The sequence below is a fragment of the Mesoplodon densirostris genome, chromosome 14 (genome assembly GCF_025265405.1).
Source record: "Mesoplodon densirostris isolate mMesDen1 chromosome 14, mMesDen1 primary haplotype, whole genome shotgun sequence".
Classification (NCBI taxonomy): domain Eukaryota; kingdom Metazoa; phylum Chordata; class Mammalia; order Artiodactyla; family Ziphiidae; genus Mesoplodon; species Mesoplodon densirostris.
In genome coordinates this window covers 69,024,952-69,048,587 of record NC_082674.1, presented here as the reverse complement: position 1 = coordinate 69,048,587, position 23,636 = coordinate 69,024,952, and the positions used below count along the sequence as shown (strand labels likewise).

The window sequence follows — 23,636 nt, the reverse complement described above, 5'->3', positions numbered from 1 at the left end:
CGGCATATGGGATCTTCCCGGACCAGGGCTCGAACCCGTGTCCCCTGCAGTGGCAGGCGGATTCTTAACCACTGCACCACCAGGGAAGCTCACACACTACTATATTTAAAATAGATAACCAACAAGGACCTACTGTATAGCACAGGGAACTCTGCTCAATATTCTATAACAACCTAAATGGGAAGAGAATTTGAAAAAGAATAGATACATATATATGTATAACTGAATCACTTTTCTGTACACCTGAAACTAACACAACATTGTTAATCAACTATGTCCAATATAAAATAAAAGTTAAAAAAAAATAGATGTCAAGGGAAAGGGACACGAAGACCTCTGTGGTCCCAGAGTTTTGGAAGTGCTGGGAAAACAAGCAAAACCGTTTCTTTCCACTAGGAATTTTCAGAGCCTGTGAACATGTTTTGAATTTCCCAGAAGTGGAGATCGTAGATAAGTAGAAATGAGACCCAGAACTAAGGCATCAGGGTAAAAAAGAGTGGGTGGGTCCAAGAGATCCAGGATGAGGGTTAGAAAACAACTGGTGACCAGTAAGATGGTGAGGGGGACAGCAAGGAGATGCAGAGAGAATTCCAGTGTGACCATAGTTTCAAGCTTAGGATTTTTTTTTTTTTTTTTTTTTTTTTTGCGGTACGCGGGCCTCTCACTGTCGTGGCCTCTCCCGTTGTGGAGCACAGGCTCCGGACATGCAGGCTCAGCGGCCATGGCTCACGGGCCCAGCCGCTCTGCGACACGTGGGATCTTCCCGGACTGGGGCGTGAACCCGCGTCCGCTGCATCGGCAGGCGGACTCTGAACCACTGCGCCACCAGGGAAACCCTCAAGCTTAGGATTTTAAGTGATAGGATAGGTTAGCATTTGGGGCCCTAGAGGAATAGAGAAGATGGAACTGGCTTTATAGGAAGATAATGGGTTTTGAATTTGTTATGGACTCGTTCATCTATATTTGTGATACTGGCAGTATAGCTGATGATGCCGAAGTCCACATCCCCAGGCTAGAAAGCCGTGTAGAGCCGGGCAGTTGGAGCCATGGGTATCGATGAAGACCTCCAGAGACAGTAGGGTGTCCAAGGATGCAAATCACATTCACTTACCAAAATCAGTCAACGGTGCTGTAGTCGCGGGTGGAAGGGCGGAGCCACCATTTAGCTAAGTGCTGACTCATGTTCTGATTAGGACCCTTGTCCTGTTTACATGGAGGCTGCCTCTCTTCTTGTAGAATCACAGCCTGTGCAATGACCATGAATAAGTACGTGGAAGAAAACGTGTCTCAGAAATCCTACACGACCATCAAGTATTTCATGAAGATGCTGAGCAGCGTCAGCGAGACCCTGATCTTCATCTTCATGGGCGTGTCCACCGTGGGGAGGAACCACGAGTGGAACTGGGCCTTCGTCTGCTTCACCCTGGCCTTCTGCCTGATCTGGAGGGCGCTGGGTAATGCGCATGTGTCTCCTGCGTGAGCGCTGGGGGTCGCGCGTGGAGAGATGGGCCCTTCCTCCTGCCCCTCCCCTTTGCGGCTGCTGCTGCTACTTCTCTTCTTCGTCTTGGGTTCTTGTCTGTCTCATCTCCTTCCTCCGCCCCCTCACACTCCACGGCCTCTCCTTCTCCTGTTTCTCCTCCTCTCCCCTCATCCCGACATACTCTTTCCTCCCCGGAGTACTTTCGTGCGTTTGCTTTAAGTGGAATTAACCCCTCTTGGCGTCTCTGATTCCAAGAGCCCAGTGATGCGAGCTAGGAGGAGGAATGCGGGCAGGACGGTAGAAAAGGGACCTGTTCTGAAATACTTTGCCCTGAAACAGAAGCCCAGAAAATGCGTCTCCACGTTCCTGTGTCCTGGCCTCACACAGTCTGTTTCCTTTGGTTTTGTTTTTCTTCTCAGGTGTCTTTGTCCTGACTCAGGTCATTAACTGGTTCCGGACGATTCCCCTGACCTTCAAGGACCAATTCATCATTGCCTACGGTGGGCTCCGTGGGGCCATCTGCTTCGCGCTGGTGTTTCTCCTTCCTGCTGCCGTGTTTCCCCGGAAAAAGCTGTTCATCACAGCGGCCATAGTGGTCATATTCTTCACTGTCTTCATCCTGGTGAGTAGAGCTCAGTCTCCCAGCAAAGTCTCTCGCTTTATCAGGAGGAAACAAGGCCACTCAGATGATCATCGTGAACTCCTTTTACATGACGCCAAGGTGCCTTGAGGCTTAGGTAGTTAGGACATGAGGGAAAATGGTGTTTCCTCACGTCACTGGATTGGGCAGGGGCCTGAGCCAGTCCAATCTGGTCACTTGGCTGACACAGAAGAATTACTATTTAAGGAAACTCAGCTGTGTGAGCTGAGCTCCCTTCTGGAAATTTATGAGCTGTACTTGCTAATCCTTGGCATTTGTCTTCCTCTCTGACCTAGAAAGTGTGCTCATTAAATGCTGGTTGTGCGATGACCTCCCAGCAGCTCTTTGACATGGGTTCACTGCTGAGCTGTGCGTCCCTTGAAACGATGGGAGGGGTGACTACACATTTAATATGGGGAGGTGGAGAGCTGTGGTAGGAGGGCGTGTGTCTAGGTCGAGATCCTGACTTTGCAAGTTCATCAACCCCTTTAAGTTAATTATCCAGCCCTTAGGAGATTCTGTTTTGCGGATAGTCATCTAGAAATTACCTCTGTGTGCCAGCCAGTGCTCCGGGTGCTCAGGATCCAAGAGTGAACAAAACCCAGAAATATCCCCGACCCTGCAAAGCTTCCATTCCAGTGAAAGTAAACAGAGTAAGTGAGGGAATTAGAGGCTGTTAGAGGGTGAGAGACGCTGGACAGTAGGAAGCTGTAGGGCTCAGGCCTGGTGAGGGTGGAGTAGTGTTACAATTCTGGATGGAATAGTCGTGGAAGGCAACGGTGAAAAACATACTTGAGTAAAGGTTTGCAGGGGGAAAAGGATTAGCTGAGCCGAAGAACATTCCAGGCAAATGGGACTAAAGACAAAGGTCTTGAGGCAGTGTGTACATAGCCTGCGTGGCCACTGGAGGGCAGTGTGGTTTAGGAGAGAGGAGGTGAGGGAGAGTCCGGAGTCCTAGGTCATGTCGGGCAGCGGGGGCCGTTGGGCCAGTGTCAGCACGTTAGCTCCTTTTCAGGTGAAACAGAAGCATCCAAGTTTGGGGCAGAAGCGTGACGTGTTTTACCTGGTAAAAGGAGCCCCTGGCCGCTGTGAGAAGAGACTGTTAAGAGGAAAGGGTACGAGTGGGAAAGGCAGTGTGGGACCCAGAGCAGTGATCAGGCAAGATGGCGAGAAGGGTCAGAGGCTGGTGAATGATGGAGGCTGGGGGTGAGCCTGGGACCCCGACTCCAGAGGCAAGCTCAGAACTGCGGGGCGCTCTGCTGACCCCCCCGAGAGAGAAGACAGTATTACCCGGTTCCGGTTAGGGATAGTTCCAGTTAGAGGGACACATACTAGATTGGTTCAGACATCCCAGGTTGGTTTGAGTTTCTCAATGCAGGGAGACGACGCCCCAGGGGTGGAGAGGAGAAGCTGACTCCCTGCCTTCATCTTTTCACTGCGTGTTTGCAGGAACCTTGGAACAAGCATCCAATTAGCTAGTCTCACACGTCTGAGGCAGCGTTGTGAAGGGAATCCATTTTTTTTAACTTTTCATTTTATATTGGGGTAGAGTTGATTTACAATGTTGTGTTAGTTTCAGGTGTGCAGCAAAGTGATTCAGTTCTACATATACAAATATTCTTTATTTTTTTCAACCCAGTTTATTTTTATTGTGGTAAAATACACATAACATAAAACTTACCACTATAACAGTTTTAAAGGGTACAATTAATTGACATTAAATATATTTACAGTGTTGACCCACCATCATGACTATCTAACTGCAGAACTTTTTTGTAACCCCAAATGGAAATCATACCCATTAGGCAGTCACTCTCCTCCCTTCCCTTTGCCCAACCCCTGGCAACCACTAATGTGCTTGCTCATTTGCTTGTTCTTCTTCTTCTTTTTTAATTTTTTTGACATTTTAGAAACTTTATTAAGGAAAATTTTCAAACATACATTAAGTGTGAAGAAGATAGTATAACATAATGCCCTGCGTTAATGACACAAATTGTTTTTCAAACTCTGCTCAATATTATGTAAAAACCCAAATGGGAAAGAATTTGAAAAAGAAAGTGAATCTGTTTTGCCTTGAGCACTTTAATGTCTCAGGAGCAGCCTAGGGCAGAGTGCTTGAGGGGGACAAGTCAGGTCTGGGAGTCACTCTCCACCTCTTCCCAAGCCAGCTGCCCTGTCCTAATGCCCCACAGAAAGCCCTGCCCAGCCTGGGTCAATGCTCTGGACTCTTCTCCAGGCTCTCAGAAATCAAGGTGTCACATCTGAGTATCAAATACAAAAATAGAACCATGTCAGTCTAGAGCACCTAAGAACCAGGTCGTTTGGAGATGAAACTATCGGCCGTTGTGTCTACACAAATATCCATAGTGTAAAACCAGCCCCGTACCCCCAACCCCATGGGTCTATGCCTTGTAACATGAGATTAAAAAAAGACTGAATAAAAAGATGTAATTCCAGAGAGGACACGCAAAATGCAAGCTCAGGTTGTTTAGTTATTAGATTCGACAGACATAACATTGCACTTTTGCATTCAGAACAAACATCACATAGGAAAAAGAAAAATATTACAATAAATATATACTGTTGTTCGTTGAATGTATGCATACAGGTGGTTAATATAAGGTGTCATTTTTACACTCTTCATATTTTGGCTTTTTGGAATCATAACTCAGGCATAAGGTCTAAGTGAAGTTTTGATTCCCCACATTAAAAGACTACACACCCACTTTGGATGAGCACTGTGTACGTCAGTAGTTAACACTGGGCTTCCCTGGTGGCGCAGTGGTTGAGAGTCCGCCTGCCGATGCAGGGGACGTGGGTTTGTGCCCCAGTCTGGGAAGATCCTGCATGCCGCGGAGCTGCTGGGCCCGTGAGCCATGGCCGCTGAGCCTGTGCGTCCGGAGCCTGTGCTCCACAACGGGAGAGGCCGCAACAGTGAGAGGCCCGCGTACCGCAAAAAAAAAAAAAAAAAAGTTAACATTGATTAAGAAAGTTTTTAATGTGACAAGTTAACAACAGTAGTGGCAACAAACAAAATAGTTGTGTTGGCTCTGTTTGGCATCGTAAACGTAGCAAGTAAACCCTTCAGTGATGGAGATTTTTTGGGGGTCCATATTCGGCATCTGCAAGCATGCCCCGTGGACAGTCTTCTGCTCTGATTAGGTTTAAGGATGACCCTGCGACACGCACTGTGACGCCCATGGGAAGAGGAATTGTGAGGTCCCACACCTCCTGTTCCTTTCCCTTCGCTGTGGTCTGCCCCATCCCCTCTCTGTGTGCAAAGACTGGAGACTAACGGCTACCACTTGGGTCCTTGACCTGACCTCTTTCCCTCCCATTTCCTATCCCCCACTGGTCTTTAGGAGACAATGAACACACACATGCACAAACACACAAATACACACACACTGCCTTCAGAAAGGTTCTTTTTTCCAGAATACATCCATTATTAGGGGACTCAGGGAAAGGAGCGTGAGAGGAGAGACTTAGTGGGTTCCAAACATAGTAGAAATAACTAATTATCATTCATGCATACAATTTTGCCTTCTGATGAATAGCGATGCATTCTTCTCCAAATGACAACTTTTATGTTGATGGACCTATCATTAAACATTAAAATGCCTTTCCCTCTTATTTTAGCATTTCTTGTAGGAAATATTTTAATACTTCCATCCTGATACTCTTGAGTTAGCACCATCTTCTAAAGCAGAATTTCCTGTGACGTGTGGCTTATTATTTGATACTAAGATTTATAATGAGAATTTTAATGTTCCTTGAATCACGTTGATAATTAGAGAAAGTAGCCTCTTGATGAAGCTGTTAACATCTTCCTGGAAAACAGTCTTGCTTGGAGAATAGTGAATGAGTAAACGATTCTGATTGCTTGGACGTGTACGTTCATTTTCATATAAATAAGATTGGTAATGATATAGAAAATATAAGTTATCTCTCGTGTTTTAAAATAGTATTCAAGATTGAGGCAAGGTAGAATCCAGCAGTAGAAAGCACAGACATTGGAGCAGGCTGTTCTGGGTTAGTGTTCTGGCCCAGCTCTTGATAGGATCTGTGAGCCTCAGTTTGCTTTGCTATAAGATCTGAATCATGGTACCTCCCTCCCAGGCAGTAGAGAGGAAATATGTATGTAAACACAATACCTGATGCAAGGTTTTAACCTGATGATTTGCTCTGTTTGCATTATAACATTAAGTAAAACGATAAAAGGAGAAAGAAAAACTTAATCCTTTCAGTGTATTTCAGAGCCCAATAATTATTCAGTTAGTCCCTATAATTATAGGGCAGATCCTCACAATTCTGGAAATTCATTGAGTAGTTAAGGAGAAGTCCATCAAGGAGCACAGTTGACTGGAATTCCAAGGGCGGAGTCTCTTTTTGCCTCCATCATGGATTAGTGTTGTAATGCGCTGATAAGTCATGGTCCGAAACTGACGAGTCTGCATTTCACCCTACTTGCAAGGTAGCAAGCTCCTCCTTGAATACTTTTATGGTTCTCATCCCATTTACCCCATTCTAAAATAAACACTGTGTGTACAACCAGATTTCTGATCTCTGTGGTCAAGTTTGGAATGTGAAAAAGCCTTATCTAGGATAGCATAGCAATGACAGTGATATTTTTTAATGAATGAAAACAGTTTCTTCAAGTCTTTCTGGAAATTGCCTGCCTGTTAAGTGAGCAAAGAAATATAAAGCCGTTCCCCACCCCCTGCCCTCACCCCCACTTTGTTTTTTGCAAAATTTAATTGCAAAAAACAAAAATGAAAGAAATCATTTTCTTCCAAAAGAACAGACCCACAGATGCTCCTTCTTTAATCAGGCAGCAGTGCCTTTTTCTTTCTCACTTTACTGGGAGCAGAAGGGTGAGGGTGGGCAGAAAGCAGAGATGGCGGAGGGAGAAAATAAAGCTTACCTCGCTGTCATTCCTCCCGGGCTGCTGTGTAACAGTTCCCCTCTGCCAGGCCTGACTCAGGGGTGTTGTGTTTATTGCGCTAAAGCCAAATGAACGGGTGAAAATTTAACTTGTGCTTTGCAAATATAGTTTTCATTGGTTTGATGGAAAACTAAGGGGTTGCTTTATTTTTTCACCCACATGGATGGTAACAAGCTGTTTTTCTAAGCCTTGTCAGGCTGCTCCCCAGGTGACCAAAATGAGGAATTTTGCAATGTGGTAAAATAAGGTGCATTTTCAAAGGTATTCCTTTTTTTTTTTTTCCTGTGTCCCCCAACCAGAGACCCAGGCTCTTAGAATATAACATCCAGCTTGGGGAACTTATTAATATGACATTCGGATGCCATGTACTCTCCCTCCAAAATAGATCGATTGAGGAAAGAACGAACCAAGAGAGGGAGAGAAAGTAAGGCAGAACCTATCAAATAATTCCATTTGAGCGCAGCATGACAACTGCAAATAATTCTAAGAGAGAATGGGGACTATTGAAAAGGAACTGTTTAAACAAATACTTCTTTTTGGGGTTTAATTTAATTAATTAATTTTTTAATCAGAGTATAGTGGCTTTACAATGTTGTGTTAGTTTCTGCTGTATGATGAAGTGAATCAGCTATATGTATACATATTGCCCTCCCTCTTGGACCTCCCTCCCCCCATCCCACCCATCTAGGTCATCACAGAGCACCGAGCTGAGCTCCCTGTACTATACAGCAGCTTCCCACTAGCTAGCTATTTTACACATGGTAGTGTATTTATATCAAAACTAATCTCCCAATTCATCCCGCCCCTCCTTCCCCCCACCACCGTGTCTACACGTCTGTTCTCTATGTCTGTGTCTCTATTCCTGCCCAGCAAATAGGTTCATCTGTACAAATATGTATTTTTAAATGAGACGTGCCATTGCATCTCATCCATACATTTATTAATTATAAACTTAATTATGTTGTAGTTTTAGAAACTCGACTTGACCTGGGTGCTGGGCCACACTTGCTTCCTGTAGTAGATCAGTTTTGTTTTACTTATTCTAGGTTATCCGTCTAGTGGAAGAAATCAGCTTAGTGACTGGGGCAGGCCCCGTGTCCCATCTTTACTTTTATGTCCTATATTTACAAATATAGGACATTCACTTATTCATTCACTTATTATTAACTGAATAAATACCTGGTAGAGAAAAGCATGTGAAACAACACTTAGTATCCTCAGAACACATTGTGTCATTTTATAAATAGCACTGACTTTGTTGATTTTTTTTTCCTGGAGCTATTATTAACCTGGAGGCTTCATGGAATCTGAAACTCAGTGAAATCACCCATCACGGTAAACCACATGTTGACACCTATTTTCATTTACATAAGTTAAAAATTACAGAATGTGTGTTGATTGGAAAACGGTCATTACCTCCGATGTTATTTCAAAGTGGCAGACTGAACTACAAGTAGAACACAAGGTGCGTCATGCCAAACTTGCTCAAGATCATTCATGTTTTAGAAAGTGAAAGTGAAGCTGAAAAATGCCCAAAGCTGGACTGATGGAACAAAATTAATGACCTCCTTTACAAAATGTGTGTGTGTCACAGTTTATATTATCAGAAACATTCTTCAAGACTTAAAGACATGCAGAGAGGTGAGCGAGGAGCCAGTCGTGTCAGGGAGCATCTCTCAACATATCCACCCCTCCCCGTAAATCCAGTAATCCCTCCTGGTCATGAATTCTTCATGCCGAGTGGTGGCAGCCATCGACCAGCCAGGTGGGAAACTTGGGGATCTTTCTGGACCCCTCATTGTCACCCCCTGCTCCCTTGGCCTATTTTAGTGCCCGTATCACATAATTTTACACATAACAGCGATAGTTTGTTTTGGGAGCTGTTAGTTCCCCATCATCCTCCTTTCTCTAAATTTTTCTGGTTCCATTTACTCTTCCAGATTAATTTTGAACATTTTCTCAACTTCTAAATATTCACGTTTCTTAAAAATCCTTTGGAATATGTTATCGAAATTGTATGGCACATATATTGAGATAAAATTGCCATCATAATATTGTTAACTCATCCCACCTAGGAACTGTGTGTGTCTTTTTCAAACTCAAATCTTTTTAATACCCTTTAATTACATTTTACAGTTCTCTTTGTAAAGGCTTTTTGTACATTTCATGATAGGATTATATACTGTATTATGTACTTCTGTAGAGAGTATAAAAGCATGTGTGTATATATATATATATATATATATATAGTATCCATATAGTATAATATATAATATAGTAGTATATACTAGTATTAAATATATTCTCTCCCATTCTCTCTCTCACTATATATGTGTGTTTCATTGCTATTTTGTAGGTGTTTATTCTGTTTTTTTTTAAATTAGTATATGGGATGGATTTGTGTATGTTCTTTTTATGTTTAGTCACTTTACTAAACTTTCTTGTTATTTTTAAATGAAAAAAGATTGTTGTAGATTTTTTAGGACAAAAACTGGGTCATCCTTGAGCAACAAAAACCTTGTCACTCTATTTTCAGTATCTATGCTTTCCCCTCTGTCTCTTCCTATTTCATTGACCAGGACAAGCATCGTGGAACAGCAGGTTGGGAGTATCCTTGTGTTGTTCCTACTTGTAACGGAAATGCTTTTAATGTTTCATTATTAAGTCAGATGTTCACTAGAGATTTCTGGCTTATATTTTTTATTATATTAAGGATTTTTTTTCTCTTCCTGGCTTACTAAATAGCTTGTTTCTCTCCATTTCCCAAGTGCCCTGTGAACATGCCCAAACCCACAGTGGGTCCTTTCTCACGGCTGGTCCTGTTAGGTCTCTGCTAGGTTCTGCTTCCAACAACTTGTAAGATTCTGATCCAGGGTTCCCTTTCTGCAGAGCCTTCCTTGACCCATTCCCTGTGTATCTCTCTCATTCCTCCTGTGCCTACTTTGTAACTGGTTTTGTGCATATCCTTCTCCTCATAAGACTATGCAGTCCTTGAACTGAGGTCCTTAACTATCCATCCCTGTGTCCCAAATGCCCGAGCCGCTGACATGTATGCCATAAAAGCTCAATTAAAATTGTTTAATAGATTAATGAATGAATCATTGAGATGTTTTCTATGAATAATACAAGTAGGTGATTCCTCTGAACTGGATAATACTTTATTATTTTTTAGAATTACTTTCTTTTTCCATTTCTTAGAATTACATAGAATTACGTTTTCAATTCCTTGCATTCTGTCCACTGTTTTTTCATTTTGTTTTGTTTTGCGGTACGCGGGCCTCTCACTGTTGTGGCCTCTCCCGCTGCAGAGCACAGGCTCTGGATGCGCAGGCTCAGCGGCCATGGCTCACGGGCCCAGCCGCTCCACGGCACGTGGGATCCTCCCAGACCGGGGCACGAACCCGTGTCCCCTGCATCAGCAGGTGGACTCTCAACCACTGCGCCACTAGGGAAGCCCCCTGTCCACTGTTTTGCTTCTAGTAGCAGGTTTGGGGACATGGCCCTCTGAAAATATGCCAGCTGTTAGAGAGGAAGAAGAAAAGTAACAAAATGTTACATATGCTGTGTTAAGTCTTGGGGGCAGGGTATCTTTTGTCAGTTATCAAAGTTTAGGAGAATAAAAGTTATTCTTGAAGTTGACAGTAAGTTTCCCCTCCCCGCCTTGTTTTTCTGTGCAGGGAATAACTATCCGACCGCTGGTGGAGTTCCTTGATGTTAAGAGGTCCAATAAGAAACAGCAAGCTGTCAGTGAGGAAATCCATTGTCGGGTAGGTGTTAATGTATCCATAGTGTAACAATTTAAATGGTCAAAGGGAAAATTACTGGATTAAGTCAGACTTCTTGACACCATGGTGCTCATTTCCTGAAGAGGTAACTGGCAGAGGGTGTGGGGGGTGGGGTAGGGTAGGGGGTGGATGGAGAAGGGCGTGAATTGGGGGTAGAATGAACACAGCCCCACGGAGGCTACACTCCTTCAGGAATACAGGAGTATCGCTTCCTTCAACCTGAAATGTTTCTACTGGAAAATTATTACCATATTTCATATTTTCCAAAATTATGAACAGGCTGTTTTATTTATTTTTAACTTTTTATTTTATATTGTAGTATATCCGATTAACAATGTTGTAATAGTTTCAGGTGCACAGCAAAGCGACTCAGCCATACATATACATGATGAGAAAAATAATCTATGAATTGCCTAAGATTGATAAGACAAACATCTCATCAGTTTGTTCGAAGATGAATTGTTGTTTTATTGTTTATTCAAATAAACAAAAAGCAAAAACTGCCAGGGTCTTTGAAGTTTAAGCTTGATATTAAGAGAAATTTCTATAATTAGAATTTCTACAGATAAAATGTTTACAACTATAAGTAGAAATAAGAATTAGAATTTCTGTAAATAGAAATTCCGAATTTTTATAAATAGAAATGGAAATGACTGATTTGAGGTAAAATTAATCAGCCTGCTTTTTCTGTTTTAGTTTTTTGATCACGTGAAGACCGGGATTGAAGATGTTTGTGGACACTGGGGTCACAACTTTTGGAGAGACAAGTAAGAAGGCCTTTTGCCATTATTTTATGACATGGCTCTGAATCAGTCTGGAAGCAGGACATTTTTTTTTTGAACAGGAAAATCAATTCAACAAATATTTATTGAACACTTACTCAGTGCAAGGCATGGTCTGTATATTAAAAAGAAAAATGGTATGGCCTTGAGGTGGTGGAAAAAATAAAAACATGGTTCAACCAATTTGTAAATGCCTGGGACAGTACAGGGAGCAAGGAAGGCTCCATAGGAAAAAGGGCATATTGACTTGTGATATTTTTCAGAGTTTCAAATCTTTCCTGTTGTGCCATAGTATGTCCTTTAAGGTAAAGTTCAGCTGTAATAGAGGCCTGGAACAATAGTAGCTTTAACAAGATAGAAGCTTATTTCTCTCTTATGTAAATATCAGGTAGGCAATGTACCTTGTTTTTTGTTTTTTGGTTTTTTTTTTTTTTGCGGTACGCGGGCCTCTCACTGCCGCGGCCCCTCCCGTTGCGGAGCACAGGCTGTGGACGCGCAGGCCCAGCGGCCATGGCTTACGGGCCCAGCCGCTCTGCGGCATGCGGGATTTTCCCAGACCGGGGCACGAACCCGTGTCCCCTGCACCGGCAGGTGGACTGTCAACCATTGCGCCACCAGGGAAGCCCCGGCAATGTACCTTTAATAGATGAGCTACACTCCACAGGTTCCTCAGGGTTCCAGAACCCTTCCATCTAGTTGATTCCACCAAGAACCTCCATTTTCAAGGTTGCCTCTTAGACCAAAATGGCTGCTGCAGCATTAGCCATCGTGTACACATTCCAGGAATAAAGTCAATGAAGAGACAGAGAATATGTACTAGCTTCCTCCTAACCAAAGTTATCAGAAATTCCACACCATTCTTCCAGTCGAATCGCCTGGCCTGGCCTTGTATGACCTGGACTAATTATATGGGCGGCCAAGGAATTCAGTCTGTTTGGTTAAGAACTGGGGACTCCATTACTATTTGTTCTCCCATACATGTTGAGAGGCTTTGTCAGATGCAGAACTCCAGAGCACCTGAGGAGATACATAGACTTGCCAAAATAACAAATATTTGTAAAGCTACACTTCTCTGGAAGATTATGTGCAGTTACATAGATGTGCATCTCTCTCTCTCTGTATTTACATATGTGTATATATGTATGATAATTATGATTCACTGCCTCTCTTCAAGGATCTCATAGTTGAAATACAAGAGGTAGACAGGCCAGGCAGAATTAGGTGCACACTTTAATATATTCTGGAAAACCGACTTATAAGGATGGATTCTGACAGCAGGGTTAGGGCCAGTGGGGCGCCGGAGGACCAGCTCGCATGGGCTGGTATGAGCTGACTGTGTGTATCTCCTCCCTGATCTAAGTTCAGTGCCATCTACATTGGTGACTTGAATCAGCCATGGTGAGAGTGTGCCAGGTGACTGACAAATGCTACAAATCAGGGCCTCTTTTTTTCTCAGAAAGTAATTTGTTAACATTCACCGGTGCATCACTGGCCGGGAAAGCCTTTGGAAGGCGTGCATTTCAGCTGGTCCCTGAAGAGAGAGGGACAGGCTCCAAACTGTACTTGGTGGATCCTTATCACCCTCTTGTTTTTTCTTTTCTAACTTGCTGACAGATTTTCCCCACTGTTGAAGTTGACCAACCTACCAATTTATGTAATTGAACATAAGTGCACTTTTGAGTGCTTATTGTTTGCTTGCATGTTCTGACATGATACTGGAGTACATGAAAAGTGCAAGCCATCGACTTGGGCCTTTAAAATTTTGCAATATAATAAAGTCAACAAAACAGTCACACAGCAAACAGGTGTGTGTGTGTGTGTGACATTGGTAAATAATGAGTTGCAGAGACTATAAGTGATGGCACAACCTTTACAAGCCTGACCACATTGTCTGCTAATGTAGAAAGGCCCCTTGGATCTAGCCTGACTTCATAACTAAAGGAAAAATATTTTGTTTGTATGGACAGAGTACCCAGTTAGCCAGATGGGGGCACATAGTAATAAAATAAAGCAAACTAAAATCTCCATTGTAAAAGTATGAAACAAAAGGCCGTTTATCTTGGGCAGTATTCACTTTTTGGGAGGCAGGAGGTAGAGCAGAGAACCCTAGCTGTCTGCCTCGTAACTTTCAACGTTACCCTGTTTTACGTCCCTGGGACCTTCCTTGTCTCCGCCAAGCCTGTGATACAGGCTTTTCTGCCTCTTGTTCTCCGTTGTTTTCGCAGACAAGCTTTTATCCATCTTCCGTCTCCCTTTCAACCCAACCGCTTTTCTTTCTCTCGCATCCTGTCAGTCCTTTCCTGAAGTGGTAAGTGAGCGTGGTAACCCAGAACAGTTTGTTCTTTTCCTGAGGGAAGATTGGACTAAGGATTTATCCCACTCCTTCTGCCTCTACAGGGGGAAACCAAGACGTGGTGTAAGAATCAGGTCCCCAGGCCCTGGGGCAGTGGTAGGTGATGGAAGAGGTGAATGCTGTGATCGTGTGGTTTGGTCTGGGACTCAGGTGAAGGACTGAATGTCAGAGAAAGTCCGGCTCCATCCTGTGTTCCCGGCAGAGACACTTTATATGTAAGTCTGTTCCAGGCAGACACCTACAGGCATCGGGCTAATTGGACTATGAATACTGGGTTGGCCAAAAAGTTTGTGTTTTTCCATATGGAAATACCCGAATGAACCTTTTGGCCAACCCAATAGTAAATGTCTGAAAGGTAATATTGTTACATGCCTAACATTTTTCTCTGCAGTGTACGTACTTTATTCAATAATTTTATAGACCCTTCCATATTTCCATGCATGAAGTTTTCCAGGTAAATTTCAAATAATTTCCTGGATTGTCAATCACACTGTAAGTTGCAAGTAGAGAAGAGAAGTTACTATGGAGGGATTCAGCGCTGGCACAGGCCATTTTTGAAATCAGTTCTCCTATCTCATTTCTGGTCTGTACATAACTTGATGTTACTAAAAATGGCATAAAAAACAAGTGATTGTTTTAGGTGTGTTGGGTATCTTTCCTCTGAAATCCTTTTATTGTGGATTTTTAATGGTTCTGCCAGAGAATTCTTGAGTCATTTGATTCTTTGAGAACGAAATGAAAGGGTCATGCAGTAGGGAAGTTTCTCACATTTGGCAAAAGTTGTCTAGTGATAATGAAAGAAGCCACCTATGTGTAGCTTGGCACACATGAAAGGTATGGAAGTGAAGCAAAGAAAGAAAGTGTACTGGGCTTCCCTGGTGGCGCACTGGTTAAGAATCTGCCTGCCAAGGCAGGGGACATGGATTCAAGCCCTGGTCCGGGAAGATCCCACATGCCACAGAGCAACTAAGCCCGTGCGCCACAACTGCTGAGCCCGCGCTCTAGAGCCCGCAAGCCACAACTACTGAAGCCTGTGCGCCTAGAGCCCGGGCTCCGCAACAAGAGAAGCCATCACAGTGAGAAGCCCGCGTACCACAGTGAAGAGTAGACCCCGCTCGCCGCAGCTAGAGAAAAGCCCGTGCACAGTAACAAAGACCCAAGGCAGCCAAAAAAAAATAAATAAAATAAATAAATTTTAAAAAAAGAAGAGAAAGTGCACAATTCCTATACTACATAGATCAGATGTCATTGTCTTTAATGTTTATTCTTTTGTGGATCTCTAGTGAAAAGCTAAAACAATAATACTAATGATAATAATAATAATAATAATAAAAGTTTAAAAAGATGTTGTGTTGTTGCCAGGTGTCCTGGTTCAATGAGCTTCACATGAAATTCAAAATAGACTTAGAAAAAAGTAGACCCAGTGTTTTGTGCAGTGGCCAGTCAATAGCAAAGCCCTTTCAGGATGAATCTGTAATTATTCTTAGCCCTCCAGTATTTGGAACAAAGGGCTAGCACCAGGAATGTGGGTTAACATTGCTTCCTTTCACAGCACAGGTGTGCCTGTAAACCTCTTTGGGCTTATGGGGAATCACTCTGATACATTAATTTTTTTCTCAACACTTACTGCATGCTGATTCACTTGAATATTGGCATAACAGTTACGTAACAAACCAACCCAATACTCAGCTGCTCAAAGGAACAGTCACTGTTATTAAAGTACTTGAGTCAGGAGGCTGAGAGTCAGCTGATCTGGGCTGGGCTTGGCTGATCTGGCCTGGTCTTGCTCCTGCTTCAGAGGGTTGGCCAGTCATCAGCTGATCCTGGCTGGCCTTTTCTGGTGTAGGTGGGGTGACTTAACTCTGCCTCATGCGACATCCACCTTTGTCCTGGGGCTAAGGAGTCACTCTGTGTACACATCCTTCTCATGGCGATGTGGCAGCACAAGAAGTGAGCTTCAATGAACAAGCCCGTTAATAGCTCTCATCGTTGTGTCTGCTAATAGCCCATTGACCAAAGCAGGTGACATGATTGAGCTCAGTGGCAGGAAGCTGGACAGAGCAGGGCACCTCGGCCATGGTGGAAGGACATTGCCAAACAGCTTGATATGTGACAGGGTGTGGATCCAGGGAGGAATTGGGACCAGATGATCCAGTCTGCCTACGTGCTTACGGTGCACCTGGCACTGTTCTAGGCACTGATGAGACAGGAAAGCAAACAAACAAAACAAAAAACTGCCCATATGGATCACTGTAGTGCTAGGAGACAGAAAATAAAATAAATAAATACATTATATAGCCTGTTAGAAAGTGATGACTGCTATGGAGAAAAATATGTCTGGGAAGTAGAATAGGGAGTTCTGGGAATGCAATTCTAATGGGATGGATAGGAAAGGCTCTTTTGAGAAAACAACTTTCAAGGAAAGACTTAAAGAAGGTCTGTGGGGCTCCCCTGGTGGCGCAGTGGTTAGGAGTCCGCCTGCTGATGCAGGGGACACGGGTCCCGGTCCCCGGGAAGATCCCACATGCCGTGGAGCGGCTGGGCCCGTGAGCCACGGCCGCTGAGCCTGTGCGTCCGGAGCCTGTGCTCCACAACGGGAGAGGCCACAGCAGTGAGAGGCCCGCGTACCGCCAAAAAAAAAAAAAAAAAAGAAGGTCTGTGAACGAGCCCTGCAAGTGTGCGGGGAACAGTGTTCCTAGTAGAAGGAATAGTAAGTATAGGGGCCTGGAGGTGGTAGCAGAACTGGCACATTTCCAGGACAGGAACGACTTCAGAGAGGCTGGACCTGAGTTAGAGCAGCACAGCACTGAGAGGGGCAGGTCCAAATGGTGCAGGGCCTCCAGGTCATTGTACTTTTACTCAAGTCAGGAATTGCGTGGTTTGACTTAAATATTAACAGGATCACTCTGGCTTGTGTCGAGAATAGACCATAGGAACACAGTGGCGGAAGCAGGGAGACCAATTGGGTCCCTGTTGCAGGAACCCATTGAGAGATGATAATGCTGGGACCAGGGTGATGGCAGGAGAAATGGTGAGAAATGGTTCGATTTTTGTGTGTATTTTAATGGTGGAACCAACAGAAATTGTTGATAGAATGGATGTGGAGTATTTGCTAGAGCTGCTTATAACAAAGTACCACACAGTGGTGGTTTAAGTAGAAATTTATTTTCTCATAGTTCTGTGGGCTAGACGTCCAAGAGCAAAGTGTCAGTAGATTTGGTTCCTTCTAAGGCTGTGAGGGGAGGGTCTGCTCCAGGTCTCTTTGCTTGGCTTGTGGTGTCTTTCTTTTTACTGCTTCTTCACACGGTCTTCCCCCTGTACGTGTCTGTGTTCGAATTTCCTCTTATAATACACACACCAGTCATATTAGATTCGGGCCCACTAATGACCTCATTTTAACTTAATCTAAATACAGTCACATTCCGAGGTCCTGGGGACTAGGACTGTAACATATGAATTTTTAAGGGGACACAGTTCAGGCCATAACATGGAATAGGGGAGAATCAGGAGAATCAAAGATGACAGCAGGGTTTTTTACCTGGTTGTCACTAGCTGAGATGGGGAGGACTTGGGAGAAGATCCTTTTGAGCACGCCAGGTTTGAGATGCCTATGAGATGTCCAAGTGGTGATGTTGAGCAGGGAGCTGGACACTCATTTCTGGGGTTTGGGGGAGAGGTTGGAATTGCAGACACAAATTTGGGAATTTTGGGTATAGAGATGCTACTAAAATCCACGAGGCTGGACAAGACAGGGGAGTGAGCGGAGGTGGAGAAGGGGACCAGGACTGGACCCACTCCTACATAAGAGGACAGAAAGAAGGAAAAGAACCAACGCAAGAGGCTGAGAAAGTGGTAGGAGGGAACCCAGGGGAGTGTGGTGTCCTGGAAGACACTGTTTTAAGCAGGAGAGGTCAGGAAAGGTGAGGACTAGAAGTTGACCACTGGATTTATTTCGTGGGGGTCACTGATGACCCCAGTATGAGTAGCTTCAATGGACAGTTAGAGGCAAAAGCCTGACCTGTGAATGTTCAAGAGAGAATCAGAGGAGAGCGATTGGAGAAAGGGAGTATTAACAACATTTTTGAATAATTTTGCTGAAGGGGGAAGCAGAGACATAGGAAATGTAGAAATATCTGCATTTTAATCTATAGTTAGTGAATATTAGATATATGTATGTTGTGGCTATATACAGAAATATACTGATATGTGCTCTACATATACATATATATTCAGGTATGCACATATAAAAATAAGTAGAATGATCAGACTAACTAAACACTGCTACTAAGTTTCTTCCCTGGGAGTAGTGGAAATGATTTTATTGGTAAAACCAGGTTTTTCTTCTTAATCCGTGGCATGTTAGTTAATCGAAGCTTTGCTTTTCTTTATTTCTAGGTTTAAGAAGTTTGATGACAAGTACCTGCGGAGGCTTTTGATTCGGGAGAACCAACCCAAGTCAAGCATTGTGTCTTTATATAAAAAGCTTGAAATAAAACATGCCATTGAGATGGCAGAAACGGGAATGATAAGTACTGTCCCTTCTTTTGCATCTCTGAAGTAAGTCCTGTTTTGCAAATGAAAGTTAGTATTACTAAGTATGTCTTTATAGTTTTGTGAAACCAGTAATAACAACAAATTTGACTTATTTCCTAACATGATTCCTTAAGACCTCACAGCAGAGCAAGATTCTGGTTAAAATGTGAAAGCCTGGAAATGTGTCCATTATGTTATGTCCCGTCACGTTACATCACACCATGTTGTGTTACTGCAGAGTGGACTAGTCAGAAAGTACTTTGTCATGTTTAGGCTGATTATGCCTTTATGATATTTGCTTTGGGCAATTCAGTGTGCTCTGAAAGTAAAGCCTCTTTAGCAGGCATTTTGAAATGGAATATTTTAAGGTGTGTTATAATTTGCAGTTATAAATATGCATGTAATTACAAAGCTATTGCCTCATGCATTATTTGCAGGGTCATAGTTTAAGGCTTGGAAAGAACATCAGTGATCATCTCGTGCAGTGGTTCTCAACCCAGGCTGTACATTAGAAATACTGTAGGAGCATTTAAATAACATGTATGCCTGGGCCGCCCCCCACCACAGACCAATAAAATCAGGATCTCTGGGGTTGAGGCCCAGGTATAGGTTTATTTATAAGTATATAATAAGCTTATGGAAGTTTCTAATATGCATCAAGGATTGAGATGCATTGACCTAGTCTGTCTCCCTAATTTTAAAAATGAGGAAATGAAGACCCAGAATGTAAAGAGACTTAAAAGTCTTACAGCAGACTCTTACAGCAAATCCATAGCAGAACAGTCAATACTGTTAGCAAATTAGCAAACGAGTTTATCATGTAAGCATCATTCCTCCTCTACACAAAAATGACAGATTACAGGTTCCACTGATTTCTTCTTTCACTGATGAGCCTGAAGCTCATTTAAGCTAAATGTCACCTAAATCAAAATGCTATCTATGGGAGGGTTGAAATGAGAGAGGAAGCTCCAAATTACACCCAACCATATAAACTATTTTTTTTTTTTTTTTTTTTTTTTTTTTTGTGGTACGCGGGCCTCTCACTGTTGTGGCCTCTCCCGTTGCGGAGCACAGGCTCCGGACGCGCAGGCTCAGCGGCCAGGGCTCACGGGATCAGCTGCTCCGCGGCATGTGGGATCCTCCCGGACCGAGGCACGAACCTGTGTGCCCTGCATCGGCAGGCGGACTCTCAACCACTCCATATAAACTATTTTTACTAGGACTATAGTCCCCTATAAAAACTGTGGTAGTTTACACAATCCAGAATAAAAAGAAGGTAGTGGTCAGGATGGCTCAGAAATAAAGGCATTATACTGAATTGGAAATAGTGGTGCTTGAGCAGAGTGATTTATAGTCCCAGCTCTGCAGATTACTCACTGTGTGACCTTAAGCTGGTCCATCTGTTTCCCTGATGTTGAGTTTCTTCAAGTAGAAAATGGGGCTAGACTTGATCCTAAAGTTTACTCTAGCTTTACAATTTATGATCTTTCTTATGCACTGTTCCTTTTGTGCTTGCAGCAAGGAATAATTCAACTATCCAGCTTCTCAAAAGGGAGCCATTGCCTTTGTGGTCAAAGAAGAAGGAAATCTCACTTTTACCTCTGTTCACAGTTCATTTTGAAGCCAGTGGTAGAAGCTAGTAAAGGCAAACGTTTAGGGTTAGGGAAAGTAGGTAACAAAATTAATGGATAGCTACATAGTTGGGTAAATGATTGCCATATTGACCATTCCTCCTCTCCTGAAATGTTTTCTTTAGAGGAAGGTAGAAGCAAAAAAGGGAGGCAATAGGGAGTCATATTTCTGGCAATAATGAACTGAGGGCCAGACCAACTACCTTCTGAGAAAACTAGAGGAAAAAGGACAAAATATGTTTTGCCCAAAATATATTTTAAATATCTGCTTGAAAGCTGGAGAGTACTCTTACAGTGAGGAATTTCTTGGCCAAGAGTCAAAAAAGAGGGAAGTTCAAGAGGATAGAACTGGTATTTGTTGCCATTTTCTCTCTGGAATACAGAGAATGTATCTGAGACTCTAAAAAGCTAAAACAGAGGTTCTGACAGACTAATTGGTCTTAGAGAATAAAATGGGAATTCAGAACCTATGAAGAAGGAGGAGCATTTGTATGTACTCAGCTATAGGTTTTTCCTTCAAAATGCTACACCTTAATCCTCAAAGGAAAGAAGTCCAGCCTAGAATTATCTCAGTTCATGATTGTTTAAATCATCAGAGACTGAGATTGCCTCTATCTCAGCTGCTCAAGAGAAGTAAATTTAAATCTTCTCTGGAGGAAATAATATTGTTAAGAGCGTTAAACTATCTCCATGATTTTTTTTTAAATATAATGTCTAGCACTCAATCCAAAATAACCAAGCATATGAGTAGACAAGGAAATGTGACTGAAAACATTGGGAAAAAGATCAACAAAACATAGAGTAATAATAGGCACAAAGGGGATTCAGATAATTGATTTATCAGACCGTGACTTTATTTTATTTATTTATTTTATTTTTTGCGGTATGCGGGCCTTTCACTGTTGTGGCCTCTCCCGTTGTGGAGCACAGGCTCCGGACGCGCAGGCTCAGCGGCCATGGCTCACGGGCCCAGCCGCTCCACGGCATGCGGGATCCTCCCGGACCGGGGCACGAACCCGCGTCCCCTGAATCGGCAGGTGGACGCTCAACCACTGCGCCACCAGGGAAGCCCCAGACAGTGACTTTAAAATAGAAATAATAACATGTTTAAGGAAAGAAAATGGCATTGACACTTTTGGCATCCTCATGGAGATTATATAAACAAAAAATATCTAAGTGGAATATTTGAGCTAAAAATAAAGTAACTACATTTAGGATCTCATTTGAGAGGTATAAAAACAGGTATATAAACAGATTAGACACAGCTGAAGAGAGAAGTGATTAACTGGAAGATAGGACAGAAGGAAATAACCAGAATGAAGAACAGAGTGAAAAAAAGATGAAAAAGAAAGTGAGAAATATATGGGATAATTTCATATATATATAGTGAAAAGTTCCAGAAGGAGATGAGAGAGAAATTGGTAGAAGCAATATTTTAAGAGATAATGACTGAGAATTTCCCCAAATAGATAAAGGATATGAACTGTGACAACCCCAAGAAGATTAGATAGGGAGAGAACCAAATGAGATACCTGCTAGTAAAACTGCTAAAAGTCAAAAATACAAAGAGAAAATCTTAAACATACTCAGAGGGAAAAAGAGACTTATTTTCTTCAAAAGAGAAAAACAACCTGGCAACTGATTTTTCAGCAAAACCAGTGGACACCATTGGTAGCTTCAAAAATTCTGAAAAAATCTAACTGAACCTAGAGCTCCATATCCTGCTAAAATATCCTTCAGAAAAAGCAGAGTTAAAACTTAGGAACTTCTTGCACTTAGGAACACTAGACAGCACTTCAGAGCTATACTTGGGGACCATTTAGAACAGCAAGATCACCAGTAAAAAGCACAAAAATGTGAAAAACATGGCACTAAATAGGCTGTGAAAAGGACATTTTTTTTTACAGCATGGGAGCTGAGACGAGGAGCTGAGACAAGGGGGCAGATGAGTTTGGCCTCATTTGGGAACGTGCATGCCCAACGACTCAAGTTTTTCTTCACTTTGCACATGTCTGTGAATGACTGGGACAGTGCGATGAGTACTGATAATGTGTTTATAAATTTTAGCAAGTAGTTGAGCTTGCAAATACGGAATCCCTGAATAATGAGGATCAATTGTATGTACATACATATTATAAATGGTGTCTCTGTAAATGTTTCTAATGAGGTATTTAAAAGAATAGGCCCTTATAGCAAAATGCAGCTAAAGTTTTTGTTGGAAAAAAAATCCTATATTAATTTATGGAGTATTAGAAATAATAAAGTGATAGAATTGCAAGCTACTCTGGTCTTTCCTCCTTAAATAATTGCATGAATAGACCCTGAAAAAACTTGTGCATGATTAAAATTGTATGAATGATTTTGACACTGAAATCAATGTTTTAGATTTTTGAATTACTTAAAAATATTGAATAATTCCTAAGTGTTATTCTTTAAGATTCTTCTTCTTTTTTTAAAAAAATTAATTAATTAATATTTTATTTTTGGCTGCGTTGGGTCTTCGTTGCTGCGCGTGAGCTTTCTCTAGTTGCAGCGAGCTGGTGCTACTCTTTGTTGTGGTGCGCGGGCTTCTCATTGTGGTGGCTTCTCTTGTTGCACAGCACGGGCTCTACGCGCATGGGCTCAGTAGTTGTGGCTTGTGAGCTCTAGAACTCAGGCTCAGTAGTTGTGGCCAATGGGCTTAGTTTCTCTGCGGCACGTGGGATCTTCCTGGACCAGGGCTCAAACCTGTGTCCCCTGCATTGGCAGGCAGATTCTTAACCACTGTGCCACCAGGGAAGTCCCAAGATTCTTCTTCTTAAATGATGATATATCTCTAAGAAAGAAAATTGATGAATTTGATACATGTTGGATAGTAAAATATTTTTTTCTAAACTTTCACAGTGACTGTCGTGAAGAAAAAATAAGGAAGCTCACACCTGGTGAAATGGATGAAATTCGAGAAATATTATCAAGAAATCTCTATCAGATCCGTCAGCGAGTAAGAATAATTTATTTAGCAAAATATGTATTTGCCTTTGGCTAAAAATATGCCTTCAGATTAGATGCTGTCCAGTTACAGTGGCCATTGTCCTACCGTCATGCACCCTCAGCAGGCCCCACACCAGACACTTTCTTCCCTCAGACCCACCCCAGGGTCTGTCCTTTTAGGGCACTACCGTCCTCCCAGACATCTTGGTCAAGGCTCTGGGCTGGAGACCCAGGGAGCTGGGAGTTCTGCTACCAAAGGATTGGAGATAAAAAAAAAAAAAAAAAAAGTGTGTTATCTAATGGTGAAGAAAGCAATTGATTGCTCTTTAAAATTTTTTTTAATGAAATAGCTTTATTGCTTAGAAGCCTTTTAAAAATGTATTTAGGGCTTCCCTGGTGGTGCAGTGGTTGAGAGTCCACCTGCCGATGCAGGAGACATGGGTTCGTGCCCCGGTCCGGGAAGATCCCACGTGCCACAGAGTGGCTGGGCCCGTGAGCCATGGCCGCTGTGCCTGCG

The 23,636-nt window shown here is 42.8% G+C and overlaps 1 protein-coding gene across 1 annotated transcript in view; it reads left to right on the top strand.

Annotated features, from left to right (window-relative positions):
* SLC9A2 (solute carrier family 9 member A2) overlaps positions 1 to 23,636 on the top strand; it is an 87,573-nt gene that overhangs the window by 59,172 nt on the left and 4,765 nt on the right. The window contains exons 4-9 of the mRNA XM_060117718.1: positions 1,237 to 1,454; positions 1,900 to 2,102; positions 10,743 to 10,832; positions 11,547 to 11,617; positions 18,381 to 18,542; positions 23,033 to 23,129. Coding sequence (XP_059973701.1) covers positions 1,237 to 1,454; positions 1,900 to 2,102; positions 10,743 to 10,832; positions 11,547 to 11,617; positions 18,381 to 18,542; positions 23,033 to 23,129 — 841 coding nt within the window. The remainder of the gene's footprint in view (positions 1 to 1,236; positions 1,455 to 1,899; positions 2,103 to 10,742; positions 10,833 to 11,546; positions 11,618 to 18,380; positions 18,543 to 23,032; positions 23,130 to 23,636) is intronic.